The sequence below is a fragment of the Sitophilus oryzae genome, unplaced genomic scaffold, assembly GCF_002938485.1.
Source record: "Sitophilus oryzae breed Bouriz unplaced genomic scaffold, Soryzae_2.0 scaffold_808_pilon_pilon, whole genome shotgun sequence".
NCBI lineage: Eukaryota > Metazoa > Arthropoda > Insecta > Coleoptera > Curculionidae > Sitophilus > Sitophilus oryzae.
Genome location: NW_022147426.1, coordinates 4,283,457 through 4,304,708, shown reverse-complemented (window position 1 = coordinate 4,304,708; position 21,252 = coordinate 4,283,457). Strand labels below are relative to the sequence as shown.

Sequence of the window (21,252 nt, the reverse complement as noted above, 5' to 3'; positions counted from 1 at the left end):
GTATTAATGATACAATACGAACGAGAATTGTTTTAATTTAACTTAAATAATTTTTTCATAGCTATTGCATACTATTTTATATAACTTATGGTGGATATGGTCGTCTTCAAATAAATCTCTCTTCTTAACATGAGATTAATCTACATATTATTGTAATATTTCATGCTCTTTTTTTTTAAATCTCATGTTACTTTTTTAATCTTCCAGTTCCGTACCACTTTAGCATGAGATTCATCTGAATATTTTAGTTTTAAATCTCATTTTTTTTGGCTCAATGTCATGCTTTTTAACATGAGATTTGTCGAAAAAACAAATACTTATTGTTCACTATTTTTATACAATTTTATTTTAGATATGATGCTCCCTTCAAAGATGTCTCAGGTTACTATCATCATATCTTTATATCCCGTGCTCTTTAACATGAGATTTATGTACAAATTATTGTTATATTTCATGCCATTTAAACAAATCTCACGTTTAATCTTCGAATTCCATACCTTTTTAACATGAGATTTATCCATCAATTTGATTTTGTTGTACATCTGAATATTTTAATTCTAAATCTCATGTTTTTGGTTGAATTTTATGCTTTATAATATGAGACTTGCCCAAAAAACAAATTGCTTACTACTGTCGTATAATTTTATGTTAGACTCTTCGAGCAAGTCTCATGATAGTAGATATATCTTAATCTTCAGGCTCTATACTTCTTAACATGAGATTGACAGAAAAATTATTGTTATATCTCACGCTATTTAAGAAAATCTCATGTTATCATTGTTTTAACCTACAAATCCCATACCTTTTAGCATGAGATTTATAAACAAATATTATTTTGTTTTACAACTGTATATTTTAGTTCCTAAATCTCATGTTTTTGGCTGAATTTCATGCTTTTTAACATGAGATTCATCTAAAAATTAATTTTGATTAAATCTAATTATTTTTAACTAATTTTCATGCTATTTTACATAAGCTTTAGCCAAGAAAACATAATATACACTAACTAAATAATACTTCAAGATTTTCATGATATTCGATTATTGATCATGCTCTATAGATACGAAATATTCATTTGAAGTAATGGAAGATTAAAATTTGATGTTTTCATTTGACTTCTATGCTATTAGATACTTTATTATAGATACTTTATCATAATATCTCTCAAAATTCTGTTTTTTTATTGATTCTACGTTATTTTTTCCCTGTCACCCACACAGACACATTACTCTCATCTATATATAACTTCTAAATATTAAATTATGTGTCTTATTTTTTTCCGAAACTCTCCAGAGAGCAAAAAAGAAGACGCCAAATTTTATGTAATTTATTCTGAGATAGGTGGACTGTCATTTTTCGTCCAGAAAACTTCATTCAATTTTCGCCCCAAAAAAAGGGAGAAGAAAAATGGGGAATATAATTATTTTTTGTTGAGGTTTGAATCATATTTGTGTTAATTTTTATATTTTTATGCTTATTTTTCTTTATTACTTTTGATAATAAAGGGAGGTATTATAGTGAAATGGGGCTACAGGGTGTTGAAATACTATATTTTTTATACAATATCTATAATATTATACATGCCATTTAAAATACAATAATTATATCCCTTAATAAACAACATAAAATAAATTTTGACTGTAAATTTGGTAAATAAACAAAACTATTTGACTGCTGAGGTCAAATTTTAATTGAAAATCATTCTGGTGAACGGGATAACATAGATAAATTATTCAGCAACATAGAGGAGCCCGAAAAAGATTTATTCTGCCGGAGGTGACAACGAGGCGATGTAAAATGCCCAGAGTGTCAGTTCCAAAATAAAATTCGCACGCTTTTTCAACTGGATGGATGAATTCGTTTGTGTAATCTTTTTTATCTCTCTAATCAGACCATTTATTTTTTGTAAATTAGAATCAGGGTTTCATCGAGACGAGAAATCTCGTCTCGAAGGCAATTTCTCGTCTCGTCTCGATCATCGATACGAGATAATAACAAACTCTCGTCTCCATGTTTTTCTCGAAGTCAATTTCTCGATCTCGATTCGAGATTCTCGAAAATAAATAACTGATTTATTATTATCAAAAAATTGGCGCAAGTGTGGAGGCAAGTATAGCCGCCCATACTAAAATAGTATAAATAGAAAAGTTGGTAGGCAGTTCTCTTTTAGTTTCAAAGTTTTCAATTTTTTTTTATCTCAAAAACTGCGACTTTGACAAATTTTGTTGCAAATATTATTCCTAATCTTAAATTGAAAACCGCGTTTCGCTAGCTACTGTAATTTTGGAGTTACGATTTTTTTAAATTTTTAACCCCCTTCCACACTCCCTTACCATAATGGCCAGATTCTCGGGTGCCACAGTATTTTTGTGCCAAAATTTGGTTAAAATCGGTTTAGCGGTTTTCGAGTTATCGTGTTACAGAGAGACAGACAGACACCATGAAAATATTTTTTATTTAGGTCATTTATGACCCATCGAAATCGAAAAATCTCGATCTCGAAAAATATCGAAGTCATTTTCTCGATCTCGTCTCGAAAAAAAATTCTCAGTCTCGTCTCGATCTCGTCTCGACTTTTTATCATCATTTTTTCAAAAGTATATTTATGATAATTGAAATATAATGAAATATTTAATTAAAGAAATAAAAAGTTCCTAAATTTATCATTTCAGTCAGATACATAAAATATATCTACTTAATATTGTTTATTTTTTTGTCAATAATGACAGGTTTTGACTATTTGTATTCGAAATATCTTGAGAACGGTTGTTCGTAGCGATTTTTACCAAGAGATATTTTTTACGTAAAAAATCACCGAAATGTATATTTTTTCACCCAGTAGTTTTAAACAGGTACGGACGACAAGTTATTACTCTTCAAATCAGTTAAAACACATGTAGGTCAAATTTCTCATGTCAAAAAACTCCCAGACGCCAATTTTTATCCAAATATTGACGTTACTTCAGAAATTATCTGGAAAAAATCGAAATAAAAATGAAACTTCTACACCCTGTATCTCCGAACCTAAGCATACTAAGATATACGAGGCATGTTTTTTAAGTAAGTACCGTTTTGCGATTCCGCCGCCGCAGCGCTACGGTCGGCGTTCCGCGCATGCGCACTGGTTACCTACATCTCTTGTCTATGAACAAACGCCAGTACAGTCTGATTCTTCATTGTATACGTTGTTTATTGAGTGTTTAAGATGCCTCCGACAATCGTGAGCCCCGCCGATTGTGAAGTACGGGCTGTCATACGATTTCTTAGTGCTAAAGGCGTAAAACCGATCGTTATTCATCGTGAGATCTGTGAAGTTTACGGACAAAACATTATGAGTGATGGAATGGTAAGGAAATGGGTGAGAGCATTTAAAGATGGCCGCACAAATGCGCATGATGAAGAACGGAGTGGGCGTCCTTCGGTCGTTAATGAAGATTTGGTGCAGAAAGTGGACGAAAAGGTGAAAGAAAACAGACGCTTTACAATTTCATCATTGTGCGACTACTTTCCTCAATGTTCTCATAGTGTTTTGTATCGCATTGTGACCGAGAACTTGAATTACCGGAAATTGTGTTGACGTTGGGTTCCGAAAATGTTGACGGATTTGCACAAAACCCAACGTTTAGGCAGTGCATTGACTTTCCTTGAGCAGTACCACAATGAAGGTAAAGATTTAGATTAGACAAAATTGTTACTGGTGACGAAACATGGGTGGCCTACGTCACACCAGAATCGAAACAACAGTCCATGGAATGGCGACATTCATCATCACCCAAAACAGTGAAGTTTAAGCAAACAATTTCTGCCCGGAAAATCATGTGCACAGTTTTTTGGGACAGAAAAGGAGTATTGCTAGTGGAGTTTCTGCCTCGTAATGAGACAATCAATGCAGCATCTTATTGTGAGACATTGAACAATCTGCGCCGTGCAATCCAAAACAAAAGACGTGGCAAGTTGAGTAAGGGTATTGTTTTGCTGCATGACAATGCCCGCCCACATGTGGCTAATCGGACCAAAGATCTCATCAAATCTTGTAAATGGGAAACTCTAGATCATCTTCCATACAGCCCTGATCTGGCGCCCAGTGACTACCATTTATTCTTGCACTTGAAGAAACACCTGGGCGGTCAGTGTCTTCAAGACGATAACGAAGTCAAAACAGTTGTGATACAGTGGTTAACCAGTCAGGCGGCAGAATTTTATGAGGAGGGTATTGAAAAACTGGTGCCACGTTATGACAAGTGCCTCAATATTCACGGAAATTATGCAGAAAAGTAGATTAAGGTACAGGCTTTCATGTAAAAATAAAATTATTGCGATAACTTTTCACGTTTTTTTTTAATTCCAAAACGGTACTTACTTAAAAAACATGCCTCGTACATTTATACGAACTTTTTTACTTATTTTTATATGCAGAATATGCTACCGAAGTTTCCGGAATACAGTTCGGAACACCCTGTATATTTGGTTTTAAATATGTTTTAAACAGTAATAAAGAAATATTGGTTTTAAACAAAACAATCCTATTCTGTCTGTGTAATTAAATAACAATTACTATTTGTATAATAAATATACCCTATTTTTTTACTGTAATAATCTATGTATACTATTTAAAATATACAAAATAAAAAAATCATACTTACTTCTCAAATTTCTTTTAAATAAAACAAGAACACCTCCAAACTACTCCACTATTTCTGAAAAAACTTTTTTCCTGGGCCAGTTAGCGCGACTAGCTATCGAGTTCGTTCAACTTATCCCAGCTCCGCCAGAATTTCCCGCGTTCCCTGTGACTCTGCCTGGAGCCTGGAAGACGCGGCCTTGCCTGGACCAGCGGCGACGATGCACTGGCTGAATGAGAGTCCTGTGGGACGGATGCTACATCCCTATACGCAGCTGGGGGAAGGGATGTCGGGACATCCGGGGGAGACGTTCTATCATTCCAGGTGAATGAGGGATTGAGAAGAGGTTAAATGTAGGGGTTAGCATAGATTTGGAGAAGAAAATTAGATTGGGGATGTGTAGATTTTGAAAAAAAAAAGATTTTAAACATTGTATACAAGGTGTTCCAGTCTGAGAGTGCATTAGAGAACCGCAATATCTAGATCGGATTTTTTGCACATCATTGTTTTACAACGAGATCTATCATCGATTAAAAATATTTTTGATATGGCGGTATTACACAAAAAGACAAACAAACTGATAAAATATGACAAACTTACTGGAAAGATACAATGCATACAGAAAGTTTTCTGATATTCAAGGCAATAATCTATATCCCAAGCAGCATTTGGACGTCGGGACAACGTTGTGTCACGCGACCAAACGTCGGGGCCCAACGTCGGCACAACCTCGTGCCAACCCTAGTCTGCACTAGTTTGGAGAATAATTTTTGGGTCGAAACGACGTTGGATAGCGACGTTGGCTAGAAGTCTAATTTAGTACAAACTGCAACGTTGTTTAAAATCCTAATTCACAGAAATACAAAACTAATATGGCGTCTAAGTCGCGTTTTATCCTAAATTGGGATAATTATAGTAAAAAATATTATTTTTATGATTTAGTTAGAGACATATGTCAGATGGCAGTGAAGGAAAACAAAACAAAAGTATTTAAGTGTGGGGGATGTTTGAAGATCATAATTATTGAAACACTTTAACCGACTCAGTAACTCGTTACCCAAGGCAAAAAAGTTAAACGCAAACAACTTTATTGATAAATGTACTGTTTCTACTTTGAAAAATACTAATGGGCCTTAAAATTAAAGAAGTTTTAAAAATTTTCTTGAATTTTTTTTTAGTAAAATGAGAATAATTTATTCGCAGTCGAAAAATTGTTTCCGCGTGTTTTTAGGGTCAAATATTTCAAGTTAATGTATTCAAAAAGCAGGAATTGCTATTTTAGGAACGAAACATTTTCTTATTTAACAATATGGCGGCTTTCACTGTGTTGTTTTGGAGATTAAGATGGAGTAGTTCGAGTAGTCGCATACTGGACTAATAAAGTCGTAGTTCAGCCTTAACAGGTAGTATACTAGTCGCAAGATTGCCTAATTTAGTCATCCTAGAGTCTAGCTTGTGCCGCCCTCTATAATCTAAATAAACGAGGGAGTGGATAAACTATCGGTACCTTTCTTATGTTCCATTTTAATTAAGTTTTTTTTTATAAAAAACAAAAACAGCACTGAACTGTCTGACTGAACAGAACAATGAAGTGAAAATTTAAGATTTAAGGTTATGGTTCAATACAGTTGCAAAAAGGTAGTGACTCGACGTCCTACCAACGTAAGAATAAGGAAATCTAAACAACGCTGGAATTAGTAAAACAGACGACGTTTGCATAACGTTGGAATAGGTCCTGAAACTGACGTCGGAAAACTCTATATTGTCCAACGTTGTAACTACGTTGTCCGAACCACGTAAAGATCACTTAAGCAAAAAAGGTTACAAGACAACGTTTATTCGACGTCGCAGAAGCTTCTACTTTGCTGTAGCACTAGTCCAACGTCGGCACAACGTTATAAAAACGTTTAAATTTATTTTAATACCCATGGAAGGGAGCTAACTATTTTTTGTAACTAATCCAACGTTGTGTTTAGTAAACATGTGGTCGCAAGTCGTGAAAATGCTACTTGGGATGGTTATAAATTCAAATCATTCACATATTACTTACGTATAATAACCACACTAAATAACAGTTTGCATCGTCAATTAATTTGTGTGTCATATACACTCGCGTAATGAAAACAATTTATCAAAGTGCTTCAACAGAGTCAAAAGCACTCCAAACTGAAGGCTTTAAAGGAACAAAAGAGCCATCAAACAATGACAAGTATACTCATTTCTTTTTCAAAACCTCTTGTAAATATAAGGGCCAACTTAAACAGAGTAGATTTATCAAAAAATTTGTTTTTTATAAGTTTAACTCAATATTTATTTAAAAAATTATTATTTATTGGATAAATTTATTAGTTATTTGCATTTTTTTGGTTAAATTTTCATATCAAAAAATATAAAGTATAAAATATAAAGTAGAATAAATATTAGACAACATTAGCATACATTTCTAATAATATGAGAATCAGGGTTGCCAAAGTTATGATATTTTTTACCCAAATTTGTTGCAAAGTATTAGTGAATAATATCTATAGGTTTTTAGCTGGTTAATTTCTTAAAAAAATCTTGTAAAAATCTGTAGCAACGGCCCTTTATGTCCCTTAAGTGCTGTTAAGAAATTGATGTAAATAATAACTGTTTATATACCGGGTGTTTTATACCATGTAAATTTTAATGGGGTCAATTATTGGCTTCCCTAATTATTTTAGAGAATAATTAATTAGAGGACAACTTTAGATATTTTTGATTAACCCGTTTACCAGTTATCGCCGATTTCTTTTTAAATATTTCTCCTTTTTTATAGCCCTGTACTTACGTACGAGCACCAGTCAAGGTAAAAAATAACTGTCAAATGAAGTTGTCATTTCAGAAATTTATCTATTTAGTGCTTTATTATTATTATTAACAACTCATACCTACATCGAAAATATTAGCCATGAATTACACTACCGAAGAAAAAGTATTGATGATTAAATGGTATTATCAAGGAAATAGTTATCAAAGGTTGTCGGACATGTTTGCTGTTCTGCATGGCCGGTTTAAATTAGGTAATCAAAACAATCAACTAATTTATTCGACGTAAAATGTTGGTTATTGGCATGTTATTTAAAAGCAGCACAAGTTCAGTTTCCGTGTAGTTTATCAAAATATCACGATGCAAAGCAAAATTATCTGGTAAAATTAAGTTAAATAAAATAAGAGCCGTTTAGCAATTTTGCAGTACCTAAATAAATAAATATAGAGTATATTATAAGTTTAGAAAGCTCATAGCAAGGCAAATAAAATAAAAAATAATATATAGAGTGTCCTGTTTAAAAAAAAAGAACATAAGTTCTCCCAACGAAGAACTAGTTTCGTCACTGCATTCTACCTGAAAAACGAGACACTGGCGGTGGGTAAGTACTCAATAGGTAGAACAAAACAATATCAGGGTATCCGGTATATACCTGTACATTTAGATGAATAGTCTAATTTTATAAAAGTTATTTTCAACGACCGCATAGTAAATACCCGGTATAATACCAGTAATATCAAGAATACGAGTATATCTACAATATTCCTTGTATGTATATTGGTATATTTCTATTCCCGGTATTATACAGGGTATTTACTATGCGGTCGTCGGAAACTCCTTTTATTAAAATTAGGATGTTCATCTAAATCTACAGGTAGATTTTATTTATCTACAAATTGGGTACTTACCCAATTTCTATCACTGATCCTTTTCACCTTTTCGATAAGTTATAAGATAATCGAGATACAAAGATTATCGAAAAATGCAAAAATTTCTACTAATTAAAAAATAAAAAGTAAAAGAAAGAAATAAGAAATAATTTTGAACTAAGAAGGCTAGGATAAATCTATGTGTAGCATATTTAGTTTCATAATAAGTAGAACAATGATGTGAAAACGGCATCTTTATATCTCTACTCATAAACCAGATACCCCATAAAACATACAAAAATGGGACATCCTGTACATCTAGCAATCGCCAGTCGATATAAAAATATTTCACACACAATAGTCTAAAAAATGGAAGAAAAAAACAATATTGTCTTCATATTTGTGAAAAAATGCATGTCCATATTTATGTAATCGTAGCGACAAAAATAAAAAAAAATAGAGATAGTGTGCATGATGCCTTTACAAAAATATCTGAAGAAATGGGATTGACATCAACGTTTAATTAGAATGTCGTATTTCATAGTTTCGATATAAATTACATAATAAACTTTAATAAAATTATGCGCCTTTCGAATTTTTTAAAAATTTTAGAGCTTACAAGATATTTCGTAATAAACATGTAACTGCTATATTAAAAATATTTTGTGGTGTGTTGTTGCATAATCGACTAATTTCCAAGCATCGGATGGACGAAGGAAGGAAGCGAAGGGACGAAGGAACGAAGTGAAGTGACGAAGTAACGCGAGGAAGGGACGAAGGAGCGAAGTGTGAGTATGGGGCTTAAAGGAGAGTGTAATTAGAACGTTGTTGGGTGCAATAACATTCAATAACTCAACTTTCCCGGATATTCAACTCTTCCGAAACACCATTTTACAGCTTCATAGTTTCTCACGCCGATTTGATCAAAAGCAAAAATGAATTCAAGCAGTTCGACGAAAGAAGTGAGTAAACAAAGTGCTTGTTACATAATCAAAAAATTAAATAGACATAGGCTATGAGAGGATAAAATATAATTTGCAATATTAATGGTATACTTTTTTTAATCAACTAGTGATTAAATGTTTTATGAACATCTTCTAAAATCTATACTAATATATAAAATCGTTAAATGACGGACATACTGATTAATCACGATCCTGCTCAAACCTTTCAACGCAAGAAGCTCAATTTTGGCATACAGGTTGATTCTAGGGTGTAGAGGTTCGATAAGGAGGGGTTTCTCGAATCTCAAATTCCAAGAGGGTGAAAGCCCCTCAAATATTACAATATTTGTTATTTAAAAAACGGTTAGTCTTTCGGGAAAACGTTTGGACAAGCATAATTTATTTGATTTTTTTACATATTTTGAAATTTTTTAAAAAATCATACTGGGTGTTCCAAAAAGTTGGGTAATTTCTTAAGTAAGATTTAAGTTATATAATAATATCGTCATATTGTTTTTTCTCATGCTGACATAAATGTGAGAAAATTTTTATCCAATTTGTATGTTAATGGAAATTCTTGCTTTGCTTTATCATCACCACTACAAATGATTAATTCGATGCGAACAGAAGTCGCTAATAAATTATAATACAAGTTAGACCTTCTAAAGATATCAAAATATTTACTTTTTATTTTTAAAATTTACTTTGATTTTCTCGGTCGTAAGTTCAGAGAAATTTCTTCCAGTGTCTTAGAACGTTGGAGAATTCCCATTCCAGGATTTCCACTTGGAAAGCAGAACGGTTCTGGTTCAAATAGTGGAGTGTTCTCTCCTTTTCTAGGTAGATCGTTTATTTTTTCTAAACCTTCTATCCCTTGATGAGCTGGCACTCAGAGTAAGAGGACTTTATTTTCCTTGCCTAGTTTGATCAGCTTGATTGTTGCAATGAAATTGCTTGATCAACTGCTTTGTTCAGCAGTTGATCGCTTTGAAGGCTGCTTGACTAGCTAATCATATAAATACTTGTTAAATCTTATTTATAAAGTATCCTTTTTTGGATTAGGAACATTCAAAACTTACTCTATCTCGCACAAATTTAGTTCAGGCTTTACGCGATGCTTTCGTTAAGGAAAAAACAATATTTGTTTTTGTAATTCGATGCAAAGTTCAAAATGGCGCGTCAGCTTTCGGGTTTGTCTCGGATGAAAATGGAATGGGGTGGATGTAAACAACCCCAAAGTAAGGGTTCAAGTTGTTTTACGTTGTTTTTGCTTCCATTCGCCTACTGAGCGCGGTCTCTGGTTTACATTAGGCCTTAGAAACGTCCAAATTGTATGTACAAGTCGGTTTAGGTTAAGGGTTGTTTTATATAAAAAAATTAGAGTTCTGTGATGTTTTATTAAATTAAAAAAAAATAATTTGTTTTCTTCAACAAAAATGTGAAATTGTAAAAGTCTGTCAAAATATACTTTTTATACAGGGTGTCATTAAAATGGTGTAAAAAAAATCAGGGGGTGATAGTACTCCTAAAAATAGTAAAAAGAACTTCCTATTAGTATCGGGCGGAAAATGCATATTAAGGGAGTTAGGGGCACTGAAAGGGTGAATTTAAAAAACGCTTGTTTTAAAATTGTAGGCTTAAAAAACGAGTTAAAATTTCGAAAAAAAATCCCCTACCATAAATTTTGACCCTAAATCAAATGGTGATACTAAAAAATTATTTGGAAAAGCGGAAAGGGTAGTTCTTGCAAGGATAGGTTTTTTTTTCGTGAATAACTTTTTTGAGCTTATTTTTTTGCAACGTAGGGTCAACATTTATAGCAGAGGATTTTTTTTACGAAATTTTATCTGCTACTCTATTTTATCTTTTATGAATAAGCTGAAAATAATGATGATGATGATGATTAATAATTTAGGTTTTATATTTATTAAAAAAAACTTGTTTCCGCACAATATCCTTCTAAAACTGAAATCATTTTTCTGCTAAAATTTTTATGAAATGAATTTCGAAAACACAAACCTGTCCTTCTCGAAAAGTGCAGCAAAATTAAATTTATTCAGCCTCTATTATGTGCATATTTTTACATTGTTTATTTAAAATCTGAATTTAGCTTACGCTCCATATTAAAGTTTGGCCAGAATACAATAACTAAACGAAACACAATATGGCTGTATGATATTATAAAAGAGAATATTGAAAAATTAAATTGAAATAAATTGGCTGGCTTGACTTTTTTATTTTTATTGGAATACGAGCTGGCGTTTGTAATTAAAAAAGTTTATATGTTTTGAATATCAAAGTTAATAAATTTTTCGGAATTATTTATTATATTTATTAAATATTAATATAGGGATAGTATATTTTAACCCCAGGAATACGATTATGAGGTTTTTTTCGTAAAAAAAATTGAAAATTTAGAATTTTTTGAAAAACATGTTGGATTTTTTTTTAGATTTTAGTTAAAAAACATAATTTCTTGGTAATACGGCAATATAGGCGGTAGATTAAATTTACAAGAAAGAAACCCCAGAAAAGATCCAGTGGTTCTCAAAATTTAAGCAAAAAACTTTTATTTTTGGAAATTTTCAAAGTAGAATAACTCAGTTATTTTGGACTAATTTGAAAACTATTTACTATTACTCTTCATTTAAATTAAACTATACAGTTGACGAGTTAGAACAATTTTCTATGTTTCTTTTAGTTGATTTTGACCTATTTTTTTACTCCCCAGCAAAGATAGAATAGAATACAGTTTACACTGACACTGAAAAACGACACAAAAGCAACCGAAAAGAGTTTTTTAGCTCTGCAAACCCTTTAAATAAATTTACCTACTTATTTTGAGCGAGAAAAACCTTGCTAAAATTAATTCATCTTCGTCAGGCTAGGAATAGATAAAAGAATTTAAAAGTAACTTAATTTCAACCCAGCCAGGATACGCGCTATTTCGAGATGAAAAAGTAAAATTTAATTATTGGAAATTCTTAATAGAATTAGTAATTAAAGGAAGCTTTCGCCGCTCTTGGGGTAATTAGCAATTCAAATTTATTTAAAATATTAATAAAAGCATTGCTACGTTTGTATTAATGATACAATACGAACGAGAATTGTTTTAATTTAACTTAAATAATTTTTTCATAGCTATTGCATACTATTTTATATAACTTATGGTGGATATGGTCGTCTTCAAATAAATCTCTCTTCTTAACATGAGATTAATCTACATATTATTGTAATATTTCATGCTCTTTTTTTTAAATCTCATGTTACTTTTTTAATCTTCCAGTTCCGTACCACTTTAGCATGAGATTCATCTGAATATTTTAGTTTTAAATCTCATTTTTTTTGGCTCAATGTCATGCTTTTTAACATGAGATTTGTCGAAAAAACAAATACTTATTGTTCTTGTTTATACAATTTTATTTTAGATATGATGCTCCCTTCAAAGATGTCTCAGGTTACTATCATCATATCTTTATATCCCGTGCTCTTTAACATGAGATTTATGTACAAATTATTGTTATATTTCATGCCATTTAAACAAATCTCACGTTTAATCTTCGAATTCCATACCTTTTTAACATGAGATTTATCCATCAATTTGATTTTGTTGCACATCTGAATATTTTAATTCTAAATCTCATGTTTTTGGTTGAATTTTATGCTTTTTAATATGAGACTTGCCTAAAAAACAAATTGCTTACTACTGTCGTATAATTTTATGTTAGACTCTTCGAGCAAGTCTCATGATAGTAGATATATCTTAATCTTCAGGTTCTATACTTCTTAACATGAGATTGATCTAAAAATTATTATTCCATCTCACGCTATTTAAGCAAATCTCATGTTATCATTGTTTTAACCTTCAAGTCCCATACCTTTTAGCATGAGACTCATAAACAAATATTATTTTGTTTTACATCTGTATATTTTAGTTCCTAAATCTCATGTTTTTGGCTGAATTTCATGCTTTTTAACATGAGATTTATCTAAAAAATTGATTTTGATTAAATCTAATTATTTTTAACTAATTTTCATGCTATTTTATATGAGCTTTAGCCAAAAAAACATAATATACACTGACTAAATAATACTTCAAGATTCTCATGATATGTAACATAATATTCGATTATAGATCATGCTCTATAGATACGAAATATTCACTTGAAGTAATGGAAGATTAAAATTTGATGTTTTCATTTGACTTCTACCCTATTAGATACTTTATTATAGATACTTTATCATAATATGCCTCAAGTTTCTGTTTTTTTTATTGATTTTTTGTTATTTTTTCCCTGTCACCCACACAGACACATTAGTCTCATCTATATATAACTTCTAAATATTAAATTATGTGTCTTATTTTTCGAAACTCTCCAGAGAGCAAAAAAGAAGACGCCAAATTTTATGTAATTTATTCTGAGATAGGTGGACTGTCATTTTTCGTCCAGAAAACTTCATTCAATTTTCGCTCCAAAAAAAGGGAGAAGAAAAATGGGGAATATAATTATTTTTTGTTGGGGTTTGAATAATATTTGTGTTAATTTTTATATTTTTATGCTTATTTTTCTTTATTACTTTTGATAATAAAGGGAGGTATTATAGTGAAATGGGGCTACAGGGTGTTGAAATACTATATTTTTTATACAATATCTATAATATTATACATGCCATTTAAAATACAATAATTATATCCCTTAATAAACAACATAGAGTCAATATTGGCCTTTTTCGAAATCAAACTGCCAAAGGTAATTGAATTCCGCCATATTCCAATAGTTCTTCTCTCCGATTTTTATAGCATTGTTGTGATCTTCAGGGGAGTGCACATGATTTTAGATTTTGCCGATGTTCAACAAGGCCCAAAGCCTCGTATGCCCAGGTATATGTGTTCAGCATTTCTTGTAATTGTTGTACCGTGTTTACCACCGGCTAGAGGCGCGATCGTCAGCGTATTGAAGTTCTATGTGATAAATTTTGTACGTGTTTTTGCCCTGAGTCTTTTTATGTTGAACAGGAGCCGCCGCCATATCTGTATCTAATGCCCCAATCCTCTCTCCTGCAGTTTGCTGTCAACTAATGGAGAGCGCTGCTTCGCAGATATGATGTTGAATAGGGAGAGGCGCTTCGTTATCCTGCCTAACTCCTGTATTTGGTAGGAATGGGTCGCTCAGTGATCCATGATGTGATACTCTTGACTTATTGTTGTTATGGAGGCTTTTACACACTGTGAGAAATTTGTTGGGTACTCCGAACTTTTTTCATAATTGCCCAAGCGCATCTCTGTTCACAGAGTCGAAGGCTTTTGTTAAGTCGATGAATGCGACATAAAGTTTAGACTGCTGCTCTTTTACTTTTTTCCTGTAGTTGACGGATGGAAAATATATGGAATCGACAGTGCCGCGGTTGGTGCGAAAACCGTTTGCGATTCTGGAAAAATTTTTTCTATATGTGGGTGCAGGCGGTTTGACATTGTTTTTGCAAAAATTTTTGCCGCCGATGGCGCCAATAGCGAAATTCCCCGGTAATTTCACGGTCACGATGCACTTTCGCTGTTTCTTAAATATATTTCACTATATTCGCATTGCGAAAATACTGAGGTACCTCTCCGCTTTCCCATGCGACATCAAAGAGAGCCTCAAGATGACCAATAAGTTCTTTACTTGCACACTTATAGATTTCCGCCGGAATATCGTCACAGACAGCTGATTTGTTGTTTTAAGCTGTTTTATGGAGTCTTTTTATTTCTTGTTCTGTTATTGGGATGGCCCTGGCACATCGAAGGCTGTTATACTGAGGTATTGTGTTTAGTGGTTCCATATTTGGGTTGTTTTCTTGGTTATGGATATGGCTGTAATGTTCTTTCAAGCGATTTCTAATTTGTTCTTCCTCTTTTAGAAGTTCGCCATTTTGAGCCATGATTGGGCAGCTTACCTTCTTAGTTGGGCCGTATACTTCTTTTACAGCCTCGAAGAATTTACGATAATCGTGGTGCGTGGCGTACTCTTGAATCTGATTTCGCTTTTGTGACCACCAGTTATCCTTTACTTGGCGCAGTTCTCTTCAAAGCGTGTTGTTGGCTGCTCTAAAGTTGTCTACCAGTCTTGGATTGTGTGGATTTGCAGTGACGGCTTGATATGCTCTATGCTTTTGTTCCAACAAAGCCTGTATATGCGGTTGATTTTCGTCAAACCAGTCTGGTTGTTTCTTTTTGTTCGACTTTCCCAGTACTGCTTCGCTGGTTTTATGAATCGCATCCCTTAATTGTCGGAAACAATCACCAGTGTTATCAATGACGTTGGAGAGTCCAAGAAATTCCGCTATATTTTTTGGCATAAGTTTTGCATACTTACAAAATACATGTCAGAAATTGATTGGTCCCTCAGTAAACACTCTTGGAAAATGAGTTTTGGTATTCGGAATCTACACACTAATAAATGACTGACAATCTTTAATGGCATCTACGGTCAAAAACGTGATTTCTTCCCTCCTACATGCTCCAAATACTTACACATACTACAACGATTAAGACAACTTTAGCTAACAGGAATTCTTTGTCATCGGCTTCTTTTATAAAAGAAAGCGTTCTATTTCAGTTTGTAAATACTTTTTGATTTCTTTGCCTGATATCCAGAAGCTTTTCTTTTTAAAAATACAATAAGGTTTGTGAATTTGCTAATATCTACGGTTCTGTTCAGATATTTGCTTCATGGTGAGGAGCGAAAAATATTCCAAAAATTAACAAAAAATAAAAAGTATCGTAGTTTTGGAGATATTTAAAAATTTAAACAAAATATTTTACTACAATTTTTTTTTCATTATATTTCAGATGTCAGAAATACTTATCGGTAGCTGACCGAAGCGACGTTGCCGACGCGCTGAATTTAAGCGAGACGCAGGTGAAAACGTGGTACCAGAATCGCCGCACCAAATGGAAACGTCAAAATCAGCTGCGCCTGGAACAGCTGCGCCACCAAGCGTCGGTGGAGAAGGAACTGTTGAACGTTTCGAATTTGAGGAAAGTGGAGGCGCAGCAGCAGTGCTGTCCGCCATCTTTGCCCAGGTACGGTGCTCAGAGCCCGTGCACCTTTCTGAGCACGGCCGCGGCCGCCATATTTCACAACGTCACATACGTACACGGTTGCCAGTTGTAAACGATACTGCTTGCAACATTCAAAACCAATGAGATTCTAAAAAGCTGCGTCCACATTGCTCGCGAGCAGGCCGAACGAACACGTGAAACACGAAAAACATGGCAAACAGTCGGGGCGAGATGTTCGCGTTGCTCCACGTGCTTGCGATCTCATGAAATGCCCGTTTCGACTGTTCGGCTCTGTTGCGGTACATCAAAAAGACATCGAACCCACACCCGAGCATACTTTACGGCGCGGCGGTTCGAAGTGCTCGAGCTGTTTGCGTTGTTTGTTAAGTTTTTAGTTTGGTTTCATTCATAGGATTCGGTATTTACTGCAGTATGATGATACTACCATGATTTTTCTTATATTATTTTATTCAGATTTACAAATATTTGTGTTTTGTTCTTGGATTAATAATGTTAAATATACCTTTAATAAAATATAACTCTATATTTATGTTGCCTACTTATCTTAATCTGACCTTTGAGAACTTTATTTATATATTGGTATACGCGTGGTATTATTTTTGAATGCTTTGCTTGGAAACTCTGAATAAATAACCCAAACTGGTATGTGAGTCTCTAGTTGTAAGGAATCTTAATGTTATGGCCAATTTTTATTTAACTCTTTCTTTAACCGGAATACACTTCGTAAAAGTTGTATTCTTTCTTTCTATACCGGGACCAAGTGCCAACTAAGAAGAGTCTTTCAAAATCAGTTGCGGACATACTATAAAAATTATTAAAAAAACATTCTGTCTGTTTGTAAATCGCCTAGATGTTTACTTTTACTGTGCTGGGATCTACTTTTGAAATTATTAGACATCCAACTCCGCCTTTTTTTCTCTTTGCCTCCTTCGTTTTGCAATAATGATCGCACTAGCAGCCGCTATTAAAAATATTCGGTATCATCCATGTCCGAATAGCACGAACGCAAGCACTACATTACAATGTGGACACCGTTGCTTGCGAGCCGAAAGATCTTGAGAAACACGACAAACAGGCAGCGCAAGCAACGCAAGCACAATCAGAAGCAAGAGCGCGAGCAGGATAACGAGCAATGTGGACGCACCTTAAGGAAAAATCTAACTTTTTGCTTAAATCGAATCCAGAGCTGTATAGATAATTATCTATATTCAATTATACAGGGTGTGCTATTTTCATGTGTTTTGCTGGGTTTCTCGTTTATAAGTAGAGATACAATGATGCAATTTTCACATTACTATGCTACTTTCTTACGAAACTAAAGATACTAGGGATATTTGGTATGATCGAAAAAGTCGTTTAGTTGGCTTGTAATTTCCAAGCCAACTCTGACTCGAAAAATGCAACACTTTCAGATTTGCTCTGTATTTCAGGAGCTAAGAGGGCTGAGGACTAGGACAAACCTGTGTGTAGGATCTTTGGTTTCATAGAAAAGTAGCACAGTGGTGTGAAAACCGCATCTTTGTATCTATACTCATAAACGAGAAACCCCATAAAACACACCAAAATTGAACGCCCTGTATTTTGGCACAATATTTTTTGATTGAATAAAAACAAAAATAAAGGCTCTTGTAAATATGTAAGAGTATTATTAGACGAAAAACCACAAATCTTGATGTTATTACCTGTAATTTAATATTTTTGTTTAGATATCAGTGCTATTTTTTCAGTTTTATTTTAAAGACTATACTAAGTACTAAGGAATAGCACATTATATAGAGGTAGTGAATCAGCCTAAGAATTATATCTAATATCGTGACATCCAAAAAAAGCAGAACACTCACTAGTCACTAGCGAACATGTTGGGGAACAAACAATCCAACATACATACTGGGAAACTTGTTGACGACAAGTCAATTTGCCAACATGTTCCCTATAGTGAGTGGCCCGCTTTAAAGAAAAAAATTTCCCCGGGAGGCACGTATAGGCGCCCATACAAAATTATGTCAATATCTCGAAAACTGCGACTTTGACTGATTTTGATGTTATTACAAATTTTGTTGCAAATATTATTCCTAATCTTAATTTGAAAACCGCGTTTCGCTAGCTATTGTAATTTTGGAGTTGCTATTTTTTTAAATTTTTAACCCCCTCCCATACCCCCTTACCAACCCCCAACCACCACCAAAAACTAATAGCCAGATTCTCGGGTGCCACAGTATTTTTGTGCCAAATTTGGTTAAAATCGGTTCAGCGGTTTTTGAGTTATCGTGTTACAGACGGCAGACGGACAGACGGACAGACAGACAGACAGACAGACAGACAGACACCATGAAAATATTTTGTATTTAATCATTTATGACCCAAATAACTAATTTTGAGTGAAATTAAAAAAAACTTTTTTTTACCGATCTTAATAGTCTACCATACCTATTGGTATGGTCGGCTAAAAAACTATTGTTGAATTTAAACGACATCTGTCACAAATGTCACATGTTCTTTGGCTGAATATACGCTAAACTATATATTTTAAATAATTTTATTAATAATAATGTTATTTGTTTCGAATAGCTTGATAAAATGTAATTAATACTAGTCATTTATTTAGTGATATTTAATCTTTATTTTTTTATGTTTGTTTGTTATTCTTTAGCATTTTTAGGTACCTACAGTAAAATTAATTTTATTGTTAAGAATCATGTAGAAAGAAATTGTATGTTAAAAAGGTACGTTTGTGTTAAAAATAAAATATTTATACAATACTTTTGAGTTGTTTTTTCTTTGTGCGCTTAAAGGTCTTGAGAACCATTAGATCCTCTTAGCGCTTTTTACCAAAGGAACATCTTTTACGTAAAAAAGCGACGAAAAGTATCTTTTCACTCAGTAGTGTCAGTAGTGTAATATTGTTTCGGACGAAAAATCAAAAAGACACAGATACAAATGTTTACTCAAATATCGGCGCACAGTGGGGTATTTGACACTGATAGTTGATCGAAATTTTTTTATGTAGACCTTATATAAATTATTGCTATTTTCAATTAAAGAGGAAATATTATGAACAAAATGAAGGATAATTCGTCGATTCTAAAAAAAGAAAAATCACTGTTCCAGTGTTTCCACGGTCAGTGCCAGTAGTAATATCGCAACTACTACTACTAATGCTAATACTGATCCGCGAGCAATGCCCATACCACTAAAGTCGCTACTAATGCCAAACTGTGCTATACTGCTAATGGCACTAATGCGATCACTTTGTACACAACAATGCCATCGCGGTTTACACCTCGCATCACTGATTGGCAAATTAGAGGAAACCAAGAATGTTTTTCTCATTTTATCTGCAAAATAGCAAAAAGTCGCAGTATTTTATTTTACTGTATGAAAGCCCAATGTTTACTAAGTAAAACGTATATAGACAATATGCTGAATTCTTCGAAATGCGCAACTAAATCTCTAAGTATAATAAAAATGTCACAAATTTAATCAAATTTTCTGAACGCCTAACTTTTAGTTGCAAAAAAAATCGTTAGTATAGAGAATATCAAAATAAATAATACGTTTTTGTAGAATACATACCTGCAGCTTGCTGAGCCATTTTCAATCAAAACGATAATATAAACGTAAAAAGAGCACAAGAACAACAACAATTTATAATTTTAAACAAAAAATTTAGCCATTTACCTCTTATCTGTGAGAAGTAACAACTTAGACGTTTCGTTGAAACAAATGAATGCAACTAAACACACCCATAGCAACGCCATTCATGGCAGAGATGATTTAACTTATCATTTATCTTTTTTTGGGAAATCTTAAACACATTTGCTTTTTCGAATTTCGATCACCTTTTTCATGCTAATACCCCACCGTGCGGCGTTAGTTCATAAATTAGTTAGAAAAAATCGAAATAAAAACAAAACCGTTGATTGAAGAAATAAGATCTGTCCGAGAATTTCGAAATTTAGGTTAGCTCTGCGCCGCTGCGCGCTGACCGTCGCGTCGTTTACAGCGCAGCGGATAAAGAATACTCTACCGTAGTTCTGCTCTCAGTCGACAGAGTGAGTGGTTGCCGGAGACAGTGTTGCCAGAACTACTGATTAATCCGTAAATTTACGGATTGTGGGTACAATACTTTACTAATACGGATTTTCTATCATTAAATAATTTAATATAATATGTCTCCACCGTACCTACAGCACTTGAGACGTAAGGGAAAATCAAAGCAGCTTTGTCACGAATTCGCCCATTAGGTTGGGTATCTTCCCAATTCTCCCAATCGTTCAATCAACGATGAAACTTCTTCACCCTGTCCTGTATCTTCTAAACGAAGCATTTTAGGACATAAATTTGTAATTACTTTTTTTACATATTTTTATCGGCATAGTGTATATGCTGCCGAAGTTTAGAAAGTATCTACGGTAAACAAAAACGTTAAAGAAATCACTTTATACAGGGTGATACGAACTGTATTCCGGAAACTTCGGCAGAATATTCTGCAGATAAACTTTGTATAAATTTTTGTCCTAAAATGCTTAGTTTCTGAGATACAGGGTGTAGAAGTTTCATTTTTATTTAGATTTTTTCCAGATAATTTCGGAACTAACGTCAATATTTGGAAGAAAATTGGAGTTTTTTGATATGAGAAATTTTATTTTGAGGTCAATACGACTCCTACTTGTAGAGGGCGCCACCTACGTATTTTTTAACTGTTCTGAAGAGAAATCACTTTTCGTCCGTACCTGTATAAAACTACTGAGTAAAAAAATATACACTAACGACGTTTTTTACGTAAAAAAGGTCTCCTGGTAAAAATTGCTACGAGTAATGGTTCTTGAGATATTTGGAATCGAAATTATACTAAGGGTCGGCATTTCTGGTCTTGGGTGCTGGTTTTCATGTGTATGAAGAGTACGGCCAGCACGCTTAGTAAAATAAGATGTACTGAATAAAGACAGAAGGCGAGTATTTTCGC

At 33.3% G+C, this 21,252-nt stretch overlaps 1 protein-coding gene across 1 annotated transcript; it reads left to right on the top strand.

Annotated features, from left to right (window-relative positions):
* Positions 1-4,842: 4,842 nt before the first annotated feature.
* Positions 4,843-16,484, top strand: LOC115888887 (barH-like 2 homeobox protein). Its single transcript, XM_030908755.1, has 2 exons — positions 4,843-4,946; positions 16,053-16,484. The coding sequence occupies exons 1-2, from the start codon at positions 4,843-4,845 to the stop codon at positions 16,375-16,377; spliced, it is 429 nt and encodes a 142-aa protein (XP_030764615.1). The 3' UTR covers positions 16,378-16,484.
* Positions 16,485-21,252: the final 4,768 nt, after the last annotated feature.